The sequence below is a fragment of the Netta rufina genome, assembly GCF_964035555.1.
Source record: "Netta rufina genome assembly, chromosome: 13".
Taxonomy (NCBI): domain Eukaryota; kingdom Metazoa; phylum Chordata; class Aves; order Anseriformes; family Anatidae; genus Netta; species Netta rufina.
This window is the reverse complement of record NC_140136.1, coordinates 11,930,891-11,942,575: the sequence shown is the minus strand read 5'-3', so window position 1 is coordinate 11,942,575 and position 11,685 is coordinate 11,930,891. Positions and strand designations below refer to the sequence as shown.

The 11,685-nt window shown below is 51.9% G+C and overlaps 1 protein-coding gene across 2 annotated transcripts; it reads right to left on the bottom strand.

Moving 5' to 3' along the window:
- Positions 1–266: 266 nt before the first annotated feature.
- E2F4 (E2F transcription factor 4) lies at positions 267–11,437 on the bottom strand. Of its 2 annotated transcripts, none has more exons than XM_084294492.1 (10): positions 11,240–11,437; positions 10,389–10,498; positions 9,719–9,880; positions 9,226–9,269; positions 6,443–6,504; positions 5,795–6,080; positions 4,762–4,953; positions 3,508–3,564; positions 744–788; positions 267–401 (listed from the first exon to the last, which is right to left on the bottom strand). In XM_084294492.1, exons 1-10 carry the CDS (start codon positions 11,417–11,419, stop codon positions 286–288), a joined length of 1,254 nt encoding a protein of 417 aa, XP_084150618.1. In that variant the 5' UTR covers positions 11,420–11,437; the 3' UTR covers positions 267–285. The 2 variants fall into 2 exon arrangements, with proteins under 2 accessions (XP_084150618.1, XP_084150619.1); XM_084294493.1 differs by having other exon boundaries at positions 3,517–3,564.
- Positions 11,438–11,685: the final 248 nt, after the last annotated feature.

Sequence of the window (11,685 nt, the reverse complement as noted above, 5' to 3'; positions counted from 1 at the left end):
GCACTCAAATCACAGACCCTTCAAACTGAGGCCCAGGATCCGGTGAAGAGAGAGGTGCAGCGAGGCGAGTTAAGTCAAAGACCTTGCATGTGCAACACAGGAAGAGAAAGAAGCTACAAGGAGGCTCCCGGCCTGCAAGTCCACATCTCTTGGTTCTGAGTCCGTATGAGAACATCTCTGAATCACTCACTCGTCGAGCTCTAGCACAAAAGGAATCCAAAAATAGACACTTTCCAAAGTTACAAAATGTTCTGTCTCTGCGAGGCTCGCAGCCACACTGAGAAGTCAGAGGTTAAGGACAGGCACATCAAAGAGGTCACAGACGCCTTCACTCTCGTCCAGGTTATAGATGTAGTCGTGGTCTCCAGGAGGAGGGGAGAGGCGAAGCAAGGGAGCAAACACTGGGAAAGCGAAGCCCACAGTTGGTTACAAAGCTCAGCACACCCACACCCAGCCCACAGTTGCCATCGGACACCAAGCCATGAGGCTGCCCCGTGGCCCAGGGTGTCCACCCCACGTTGAGGTCTGTCAGGGTGCTTCAAATCAGCCTTGCAATGCTGAACAGACTGAGTGGGCTCTTCTGCTCCTGTTCTGGCAGGACAGTGAGAACGGAGTCTATGCCCAGAGCCCAGAAAAATGAGGGCAAGCCTGCATTCACAAGGCTGCCAGCTGTACAAAGTCACACAGAACTAGTCTTCTCCCCCAAAAAGGCCACGCCATGAGGGGGAAACTCAGAGACTCACCTTCAGATGACATCAGCTCTTCCAGTAGCTCGGAGTTCATACATTCTAGAGAAGAGACGAGCACAGTCAGCAACACACGCCACTTCCCTGGTCTGTGCCTGGGTAGTTTCCCACCCTTCCCAGCCTCTTTTGGTCCTCACCCTTGTTACCCCTTTTTTTGCTGATGCAAAGCGTGTGCAGGTAGTGAGAGGGGAAAGCACAGGCCTCCTGCATGGGCAAAGGGAAAGCTGCACGTCAAGACAATTCAAGCAGCATCTAAACATTCTGCGGGAGGTTTCTGCCTGCTTAGCTCAGCCATAAGCCAGTCGCTTTCGTATGATGGGCTACACTTTATCATGGCATGCTAGCTGGTGTCCCTCAACTCTTCCAAAGGAAACTCTCCAACACACATCTGAAAGCGAGCTGGTAAAGCCTGACACATTCATGGTCGTCAATTATGGGCTGACTTTACTAGAGTGGGGAAAAAGTGGAAAAGAAGTGAGCTGTTCCAGGAGCAGCAGAACTAATCGATCTCTCCAGTTTCCTCCAGATTTGTCCCCTTTGTTCCCCCTAATTTGCTCCCTTTGCTCCACAGCTGTGCTGTGGCTAATCCAGCAATATGCACTGGTAGATTGGCTGGCTGCCCACTGCCAAACAGAATAACATCTGAGCTCTGCATATCCTTCCCTAATGGGTCATTAACTGCTCTCCCCTCTAAGTTTTTTATAGTTTTGTGTGGGCAGTAATTATCTCCGAAATGTCATTCCTTCCTCCAGTGTTGTTAATCTTGGCTGGTAGGTTCACGAGGCACTTGAGGGGTAGACAGACAAGCAGCCAGATAAAGCGTGTGCAAGTCAATCTCTTTTCTTAAAGAAGTGTTTGAAAATAACTTTCTGAAACCCCTTCCCACGTGGCCAAGTTAAATAGTGAAGATCTAACTCAATCTAGCTAGGGTGATGAGATACTACCCACACTTGAAGTGAGCTTTCACCTAAGAAACTCAGATGAACCCATCTTCACGATGCTTACCCATAGCAGGCTGTTTCCTAGAGGACAGGAACCTACCTGCCTAATTCAGTGTTGTGAGATGAGAGCATTTCAATTGGAAGTGACTAGACAGGAATGATACCAGCTTCAAAAACAGCAATTAAATACAGAGTCTATGTTCTCAGATCTTTTCAGGGCTGATAATGTAGCAGGATGTGCACGTGTGTGTTGAATATTTTTTTTTCCAGGATACAACCATAAAGCCAGCAGTTATTAAACATCCACTTAAGAGACAGAAAACCACACAGAGAAAGTACAACACAAAACACAAAACACTAAGGAAGAAGCTGCAGGCTTTTGCAGCTTAAAGTGCATAGCCTGAAAGCAGCAGCCAGTGACAGAGCACCATTACTATGATCACACCGACTTGAAAGAGGCCGCAAAGTACGCTGCAAAGATCATTTCCCTGAGATTTAAGTGTTTATCTTTTCCAGTGCTGAGCTTCACCACTTGCCAATTCCATTTTGCAGAGCAGAGCTTTCACCGGCAATTCAACAGCACATCATGGTTAAAACCTGACTATGCCGTGTTGCACTTTCCTTCACTCCTAGACCTGTCCTTTCCCACTCCAAACTGTAAAGAACACTCCGTAAAACAACATACATTAATGTAGACAGCAAACCTCTCAATTTTAATAGTGTTCATGTAGTCACGTAGCACAGTTTGGGTTAAGCTGTACCTTCTACATGCGCTGGGGCCCTGCAGCAGTTTATGTTTCACGCTGCACAGTGTCAGTTTTACTCTTCAGATGTGTTCAGCTATTACCAAGACCTCACCCGCTGCCTACAGCTGTGGGTGCTCCAAGCGCTGGGCTGAACACGGAGGGAAGGTGCCCTCCAGGCCGACCGTGGAGCCTGGCTCAGGGCTCCCAGCACACAGATGGGACGGTTGCACGTGTATGGCATTTGGAACTGCGTGGTTTTTACAGCAAAAGCTGCTCTTTCACGAAGCATCCGCTAGAGCAGAGAACTAGGGACTCCAGGGAACAGTTGTGACATATCCTGTCACCACCACGAAGTGCTTGTGTGCACTCGGCTCCACGTGGCTGCAGGGCTAGGAAGTATTTTGCCAGCAAAGGGAAAGACTGGGGTCTAAATGTGTAAATTTAAAAAACAAAACAAACAAAAAAAAACTTTCCCAGTTTAGGCTTATGCTAGACCAAATTCTTGCACCTCTCCTGCCCTTACTTAGCCCAAAGTCTGTTCCACCATGAGGTAGTGATACCCACTCTCCTTGGACAGAGGCAGAACACCTGACACAAGTAGCAGCATCCCCTCCCATCCTGCTCCAAAAAGCCTACCAAAAGCACTGAGGGATACGTCAAAGAAAGAAGACTATTTCCCTAGATTATATGCTTGGATTAGCTCCAGGTAGGCTCTAATTGGAACAGGACTAACAGGGATTTATCCGGTAGCTCTGGATGGTGCAGACAAGTTGGAGAAGGAGCACAGGGAGACAGAGCACAAATTAGCACGGGCACGGTGCCTGGAAAGCCCTCATCTACACACTGTAGGGCAAACTCTTAACAAAGGTTGCTGGCAACACGAAGACAGAAAATTACATAGAGAAAACAGTAATTTTAAGAGCGCCCTCCACAAGTAGAGGGCCAGCAGCCACCCCAAGTATCTTACAAAACCACACCCCCAGAATAATCCAGAAGCGTGTAAATAAAACAAACTGCCCCATGTCTGTGGGTGGATGGGCACGGAACGAGGCTGTGATCAGGGAGTGAACATACCGAACATACCTCTCGTTGGATCAAACATCTCTGACAGCTCTTTGGGAAGCTCCAGCACTGCAAATACAACAAAGCAAACGGTTTGCATCATTACATGAAGTGTCTGAAATGCTTTACAACTTGATCACCTACCGTCCAACCATACTTTGTCTTTATGCACCCAAATCATCCATACCAACCAGAAATTCTGCTCTCACACCACACGCCAAATATATCTGCAGAAATGATCAGCAACAAAATACTTAAGCTCAACTACTTTAAATAGATATGTAGGAACCCCAGTACGTGGATGTGTTATCACAGTCAGCAGCTTTAGAGTAATAGCCTGCATGCAAACTTCACCCTGCATCAGCTTCTGTACAACACCTCGATTTGCCTCGTGTAGGATAAGGGCATGCCTCCAGACAGTCAGCACAGCCTCTCTGGGCTAGGGTAAGCTCTACGCACACCAGAGGCCTAATTCCACAGTCAAGACTGCTCCAAGATGGAAGACAGACTGCTCACACTTCTCTCAGACATGCTAGCAGAGTGTGAGAAAAGAACTACATGAGCTACATTTGAGCAAAACTGCCTCTTCTAAACGTAACACTTGAACCTCGAGTGTTCCTGCAGTGAAGGTAAGCTCTGAAGCATTACAGCAGTGTCTTATCCAGTCAATGCTTTTCTGTCTGTGGGCTGCTGCTCTTTCCTGGCATAAAGCTAAAGTATTCCTTGTTTTGAGTCCATTTCATCTCACCAAGCACATCAGGAAACTCCCCAAATATATACTGAAAGATCATTAGGACTACAAGATCACTAAAGATAGACAAAGTATTTCCAGGTAGAGGAGAAAAACAGATTCAAGAGCTCTCCTAATAAAGGAAAACATCCCACAAGTTACAAAGGCACAGTTATCAAAAGATGAAATATCCATAGCTTCACAGTCTCACAACTTGGACCTAGCACTACAGAAGGGGCTAAAAGGGAATAATCCAACACATAACAGCACAGGCACATCACGTGAGTGTCCCTTGTGGATTTCCTAGTACCAGTGTCACAGGAAATGGCATGGTACAGACATGACATTGTCAGCTCCTCACAAGGTTCCCCAGCACCCTCACAGGAAAACCCCTCTTCACCCCTTGCAGGGCCTGGCTGACAGTGAAAGCAGAACGGGGTTCAGCTCTTATCCCCGGGCTCAGCAGCTTTTCCCTCTCGCTCCATGCAGCACTCTCTTGGAGCGAGGCAAGGAACGGGGCCACGTCGCATACTCACTTCCTGTGGGATCAGGCTTGATCGGCTCAAAGGAGGTAGAGGGGCTGGGCAGGACGGAGCTGCTGTCCAGCGAGGCAGAGGACTGCAGCGGCTGCGTGTCCAGCCCGGCCGTCTGGCCGCTGGACGCGGGCACGGTGCTGAGGGGGTCGAGGTCACCGCTGCTCTTGGGCTCCGCCACCGAGACGCTGCCTTCTGCAAAGTCACGGACACACGAGAACGTCATCTGCGACCAGCCCCCAAACAAGCAGCTACGGCACAGACCAAACCCTCAACTGCAACGCTGATTGAGTGCAGGGAGCTGCAGAGAATCGTCTAGGTTGGAAGAGACCTCCAAGATCACCCAGTCCAACCTCTGACCTAACACTAACCAGTCCTCCACTGAACTCTGAATCTAAACATCTTTAGGAAGAAGGCTTTTTGATTCCACCCAGCAAAAATTCCCAGGTTCTGCAGCAGCTCTGCAGGAGAGCACACTGCCACACAACCAACACAAGCCACACACTGAGCTGCTCCCAGGGGAAGGGAAGTTACTGCCCTCCTCCTTGGGGCTGAGGCTGGGCTTGGAACACCGTGTCCAGCTTTGACCATCTCCCACTTCAAGAAGACGTGGAGATGATCCAGGCAGGTGTGCAGGACGTGTCCTACAAGGAAGGTTGGAGGGAGCTGGGCTTAGTCAGGCAAAGAGAAGTCTAAGAACAATCTGATAGCAGCTTGCAGCCACCTGATAAGCAGTTACAGAGATGATGGAGCACAGCTCATGGTGCCAAATGATATAATACGTGCAACAGGCACAAGCTGCAGCTCAAACAAACCCAGGTATCCATAAACAATTCCCTGAGTGGGTGCTGCAGCCCTGGAAGAGCTCACAAAGGAGACGGGGATCTCCATTAACGGAGGCTTTCAAAATGTGGCTGGACAAAGCCACAACCTAACTCACCCTGTGTTTCTGACAGCCTTTTTTTTTCAAACTGAATGTTGGAACTGGGACTCGAGAAGGCCCTTTTACAAATTTCTGCTGTAATCTCCCTCTCACCTGTGCTCGGGGCTTTCTGCGCAGGAGGGCTGTGATCCTGAGTGCTGGAAGGTGTCGGCGTCGAGGGCTGGGTGCTGCTGGGAACGGAAGCCTCCTGGAAGTGGGCAAGCGGCGGTATCTGTGGTTTCGAGGGTGCAACTGCCTGGCACTGAATGAGGTCTTCGGGGGGAGGGACGGGTAGTACGACAGGAGGAGAGCTCCAAGCGTCCTTGTTTACTAGGAGAACGTCGATCGGACCGCTTGTGCTCTTCAGATGGATCTGGTATTTCTTTTGCCCGTTTGGGCCCTGAGAAAAGCCAGAAGTGCAACACAGACACACGCTAAGAGCCCTTTTCAAACAGACCAGGAGTTTCCCGTTGGCAAGACGTGCAGCCCAGGCAGCTCAGGACAGCTCCACGCGCAGTTCCCATCTCAGCAGCTCTCTCCTGACCCTCCCAGAACTACCCTTCCCCGTGGTGCTCCTGCAGTAACTCACGTACCACCAAACAAAACTTCCTGGCAATTATTTAATATCCGGAGCCTTCCTCGGGTTGCCAGTTCCTCCAGCTCCATCAAAACCAGTTCCCAGCCTGGTCAATCCATCAGCACCTCCCCCCAAAACACACCCACACCCCACAGGTGCCCTCTCCCCACGCATTTATCACTCACCTCAGGGATGGGAACCTCCAAGCGCGTGCCTGACGGGGCTCGAATTGCAAGGAGGGTGTCACCTGCGAGAACAGACCGGTCAGCACTCGGTGGCACAAACTGTTCTGATGGAGCAGGCACTGACAAAGAGCCCCTCCTCAAAGCCCCTTATCTCCTGCACTTCCCAAAGCTGCCAAAATTGCCATTTATACCCACATTGTAAGCACATCGTACAGCTACAGATGTGCCAACTGCCAAGGGCACAAAGGACCTGTGAAGTTTCTCCCAAAGCAACCCTAAAGAGACATTCAAGTGTTTCAGCAGTATCCTTAACAGGGCTAAATTTTCTTTCTCTCTGAGGAAACACTGGGGCTGGCTTAAATTCCCTCTGAAGAACGTCTGAATCCTAAGTGAAAGGCCCTTCATCCTGCTGTCAGAAGCTTTCTGATTTGAATCGTGAACAAAACAGCAACTCGAAGAGCTGCACTGCCAGCAGACAGCGTGGAGCTAGGCCCAGGGGCCAGGCTGCTAACAGCAGCACATTTTGCTTGAGTACCAACACCCCAAAACAACACTCCTGGCCTCTACCAGCCAAAGTTGCCTGTACTGGACCCTGCACAGCGATGCCAAGGGCCAGGCTGACCCACGGGATCACTCGCTGTCATATGATCGGTATCATATCACCAAGTTCTGCAGCTCCCTGAGATCAGCACCCCTAATAACGCAACAATCCCAGCCCAGCAGCTTCCATTCTGGGCTTACATTGAGCAAGAGAAACGTGGAGAGAGAACAGCCCGTGCTGGGAACATGAGACATTCAGACTGAGCAGTTAGCAGCTTTCGCTTTAAGTGTTCAAGCTTTTGTGTGGTTTGTGTTCACACTTCACTGGTATTCTGCACTAAGCTTCACTTGATAATTAATACAGAATATTAATCACCCAGAGTGATGAGAGAGCAGATAGCAGAAGAGCACAGCCTTTAGTTTCAGGCTGGCAATTTAAGGTCAGATCAGCAAAAGGAGAGGGATTAAAAACACCACGAGATTTGTCAGGAAGATGGGATTCCTCCAACAAATCTGTACTTCAAGTAAGTATCATTAAAAGACATTAAAAAGGCATAACAAAGATACAAGCTCAAGGTTTAAGACCTGTTAGCCTCTACAACACAGGCTCTGTGTTTCTATCTCTCTTGATAGCTAATTCCCAAATATTTTCACAAAACAAACCCATCGGTGCACAGCGTGCCTCCGTTTCCTTTTGGATTCTGCAAGCACACAACACATCGCAGCAACAGACGGGAAAATTACGTCTCCCAGTCACTGAGCTAATGCATCCTCAGGTTTTGTTTTTTAAAACCCAGATAACAAATCCTATTTGGCCAGAGTCCAAGCAAGGAAATCTTCAAGTCCTAACTAACTTGAAGAAAGTGAGTTTAATAGCCCTAAATAAGAAAAGGGAGAGAAAATTCAGCCTTTACCACCATTCAGGAACACAAGGGGTCCGACAAAGAACTTCTCCAAGGCCCAGACATTTGCTGGCAGGGGGAATCAGATGCCCTATGTAAAGCAAATTCATACAGCACATCTGGACAAGCACCAAAACAAAACAACGGAAAAACACAGATCAAGCCTCTGTTCCAAAGGATTTCAGATCTGCCCCGAGTAAGATCTCATCTTCTCTGTGCTTTTCGGTGAGGTCTGACTTCAGATGCAAACTGGTTTAGAAAAACAGGTGCAGCAAAATGCAAAACACTCAATCAAGCAAGCAATCGTCTGTCTGCTGGTCTCCAGTAAACTCCTACAGGCTCTCACGAACTATCTGGCCCCGAGCTCTGTCAAACTGAAAACACGATCCCTGCCCCCATGGGGTGCTAACTTAAGCCAGAAGAAAAAGCGAGGGGTGGCACACGCGAGATCTTAGCAGGAACTCGGGGTAATGTCTGGTGAACAGGAGCACGACAAAGGCAAAGATGAGAAACAGAAGAACTGATGCAGCCTGGGGCAAGGAGGGTGAGACGATGCAGATGCACTGCTGGGGAGGGCAGGATAAGCAGCCCCAGGGTCAGAGGGACGGCGCTCACTGGAGCAGAAAGCAGCTCCGACTCCACGCCACTAGAGCTGAGAACGGTTTTATTCTGCTGGCTGCCACATTGCACGCCGGCCACGGGGGATTTTCTGGGTCCTACAGATAGCATTACAGCTGCTAGCAGAGAAGAAACAGAATCCAGTGGGGTTTTCTTCACTTTTGCCCCACAGAGACAGAGCATGTGGCTTTTTACACGGGCACCTTGCAGCTCTGGCAAGGCAATACAATGGGGTGAGGTCAGAGCATGTTCCCTTCTGCCCTGCTCTTTGCCTTCCCGTTGGTGGAAGGCACGATGCAGCTGAGGTGCTCTTTGTATGTTTTCTTCCTGCTTACACCCAGATTTCTACCATAAACTCTTCTTATAGCTAGGATTTGTACCATCTACCCAAACCCTGAAAATAAAAGGCTCGTAAAGTAACACACACACACCCACACCCAGCCAAAAAACTACCTTAGGAAAGGCTCGGACATTGCCTTAAACATGAATGCAAAGAAACCTCCTGCCCCCTCACATCTGCTGGTGACAACAAAGCTGCAGCTCAGGGGTTCCCAAGCCAAAGGATGGCATCAGAACTTGCACCACATTCTCCTGCGTGCTAATGGGCAGCCCATGCTCAGACCTAATTTAAGATCTGCTGCCTCCTCTTCCTCAGAGGAAGGAAAGCAGCTGGGATAGACAGGAATGCAGCATTACATCTTCACCATGCAGCAGTTTCCTCACCTGTGAAGCACTTGCAGATATCTTCATGCGTCACATACGCTAACGTTCTGAAGGTTAAGGAGAAGGGCTGCTGCTTCCTGCGAGGACAGGACTCAAAGGGCACCTGGCGTTTCCTTCCTGAAAATGCCATTGCCAGGGGGCTGCCCGTGCCACACGCTTCTGAAGGCGAGGTCTGTGAGCCTCAGGGCTGACAACCTCAGACAAGCTGCAAGAGCAGCTCTGCGCTCAAGAACAGTAGCACCTGTGGCTCAGACAGAAGCAGTTCTCTCCCTGCAAACATTACAGTGCCAGGGAACTTCAAAGAGCCAGGTGACAACCACGGGGGCACAAGGCATCCGCTGCTCCACAGCGCTGCGTGCCCCGCAGAGGAAGCTGCTCCCAGGCTGGGCAGAGCTCCCCCGCCCCCAAAAGGAGCCTCCTGACCCTTTCAGTGCAGGTCCTCCAGCAGCACTGCCTTCCAGCCCAGAGGAATAAGCAGCTGGCCAAAGGATATCGATTGTTCTGCACGTCTTCTGTGACGTTTTTGATGCTCTGCTGAACCCACATCTTCTGCTGCTCCAGCTCCTGCTCCCGCTGCTCCAGGTCCTCTATGTCTGCCTTCAGCTCGATCAGTTTGTGAGCTATTTCACGTGTGTTGCAGCCAGGACCCACCCCTCTGTGCGGAGGGAAAAGGAGGGACATGGATCAGCTGATGGAGCAGCCAAAGCAGCCCCAGCCTCCCCGAGAGGCTGCCACCTCCCTTCCCACCACCTCTACCCTATGCCACGGCCAGATAAGCCTCATCTGTACCCGCTCCACATCCCCTACCACCTTCCAGCTCAGCACCATTTGGTGCTCCGACACCCCGCAGCCTGCCAGGGCTCTCCCCCACCTTCAACACCATAACAGGCATCTTTTCTAGCCCAAGACACAGAAAATACCCAGTCTAAACCAAAATAACAGCTCCGGTGTACAGGCAACATGCCAGACACGCTTCAGCTTTCCTCACTGCCACCATCAGCACAGTTCAGCTGGGGGAAGTCCAGGCCCCTTGCTCCCAGCAGGCCATTGTGGACAATGCCACTGGGACAACAGCCTCGTCCGAATGGGAAAAGGGTACCCAGAAAACTGGACCTTGACCTAGGAGGGACCCGTGAGCGATTTAGACCTTCTCGGTCACTCACTTCCACTGGATGCTGTTCTTTGACTTCTTCTCGATCAACCCAATGCCTTCCAGGACATTGGTGATATCGTAGATCCGCCGTTTCTGTCGCACAGCCAAGGTATCTGCAGCCTGCAAAATAAGTCAGACACTTAACCCCAACCTCTTGGTCGCATTTCTCTCCTTCTCCCCCCGTCCGATTGCTTCCTGACCAAGCTCTCTGCTCACCATCTCACACCTCTTTTATCCCAGCACCTCGAGCTACAAAGCCTTGTTCTCAATGCCATTACACCCACAAGAAGCCACTGCCCCTTTGCTCCTGTTCTTATCAGCGACTTCCCCACTAATCACCAATGGGATCCCACCCGTCCCGCTCAGGGTGGCTGCAGAAACCACTGCAAAACTCAGCAGCAAAGCAGGGCTGGAAGCCACTGGACTGGCAGCCAAAAGATGCAGCGCTCTTTAAAAACAAAAAGAGATGGGAATGGGAAGAGGAACGCAGAGAGCTGTGTGACAGCAAAGCTGACATTCAGAAGCTCTTTCCCACCCAAACCTGAGGCCGTCAGAGAACCAACACCTTGCCGAGAGGCTCTGCTTGGAGAAGGCTTCGCGGGGCTGGCAGCAAGCAGGGACGTAAGGGACGAGCTCCTCAGCACGCGGGTCTGCCCTGCCCTGCCCCAGGGGTCGGTGCCGGTACCGGGCGGTGCCTGTGCACCCCCAGGAGCTCAGCTGGCAGCGGGGACACCACCAGCAGCAGCACAGCCGGGACACCCAGCGCAGTTGGTTTCCCTCTGGAGCTCCCTCACAGCAGCGCCCCCCCCCCCCCCCCCCCCCCCCCCCCCCCCATCCCGCCCCGCCGCCCCCCGGCCGCACCAGCTTAAGGTCCAGCACGCCGTCCTTGGCCTCCTGCAGCAGCGACACGAACTTGGTGGTCAGCAGCCCCAGGCTCTTCTCGTGCCGGCTCGGCGCCCCCGGCCCGCTCCCGCCCCCTCCTCCGCCTCCTCCGCCGCCGCCGCCGCCACCCCCGGGCGGCTGCGGCCCGCACTCCGCCATCTGCCCGCCGCCGGCTCCCGGCCCCGCCGCGCTTCCGCTTCCGGGCCGCGAGGCACGACGGGAGCTTCCGCGCCGGGGCGGGCGGCGCGCGGGGAGATGTGGGCGTGGCCAACGCGGAGAGGGCGTGGTCAACGAAGTAGGGGGCGTGGTCAGTGGGGGAGTGGCCGGGATCCCGCGGGAAGGGCGGGGAGCGGCGGCAGGGGGCGTGGCCTCTGTGGTGGGCGTGGCCTGGGAAGGGGGGCGTGGCCTAGGAATGGGGCGTGGCC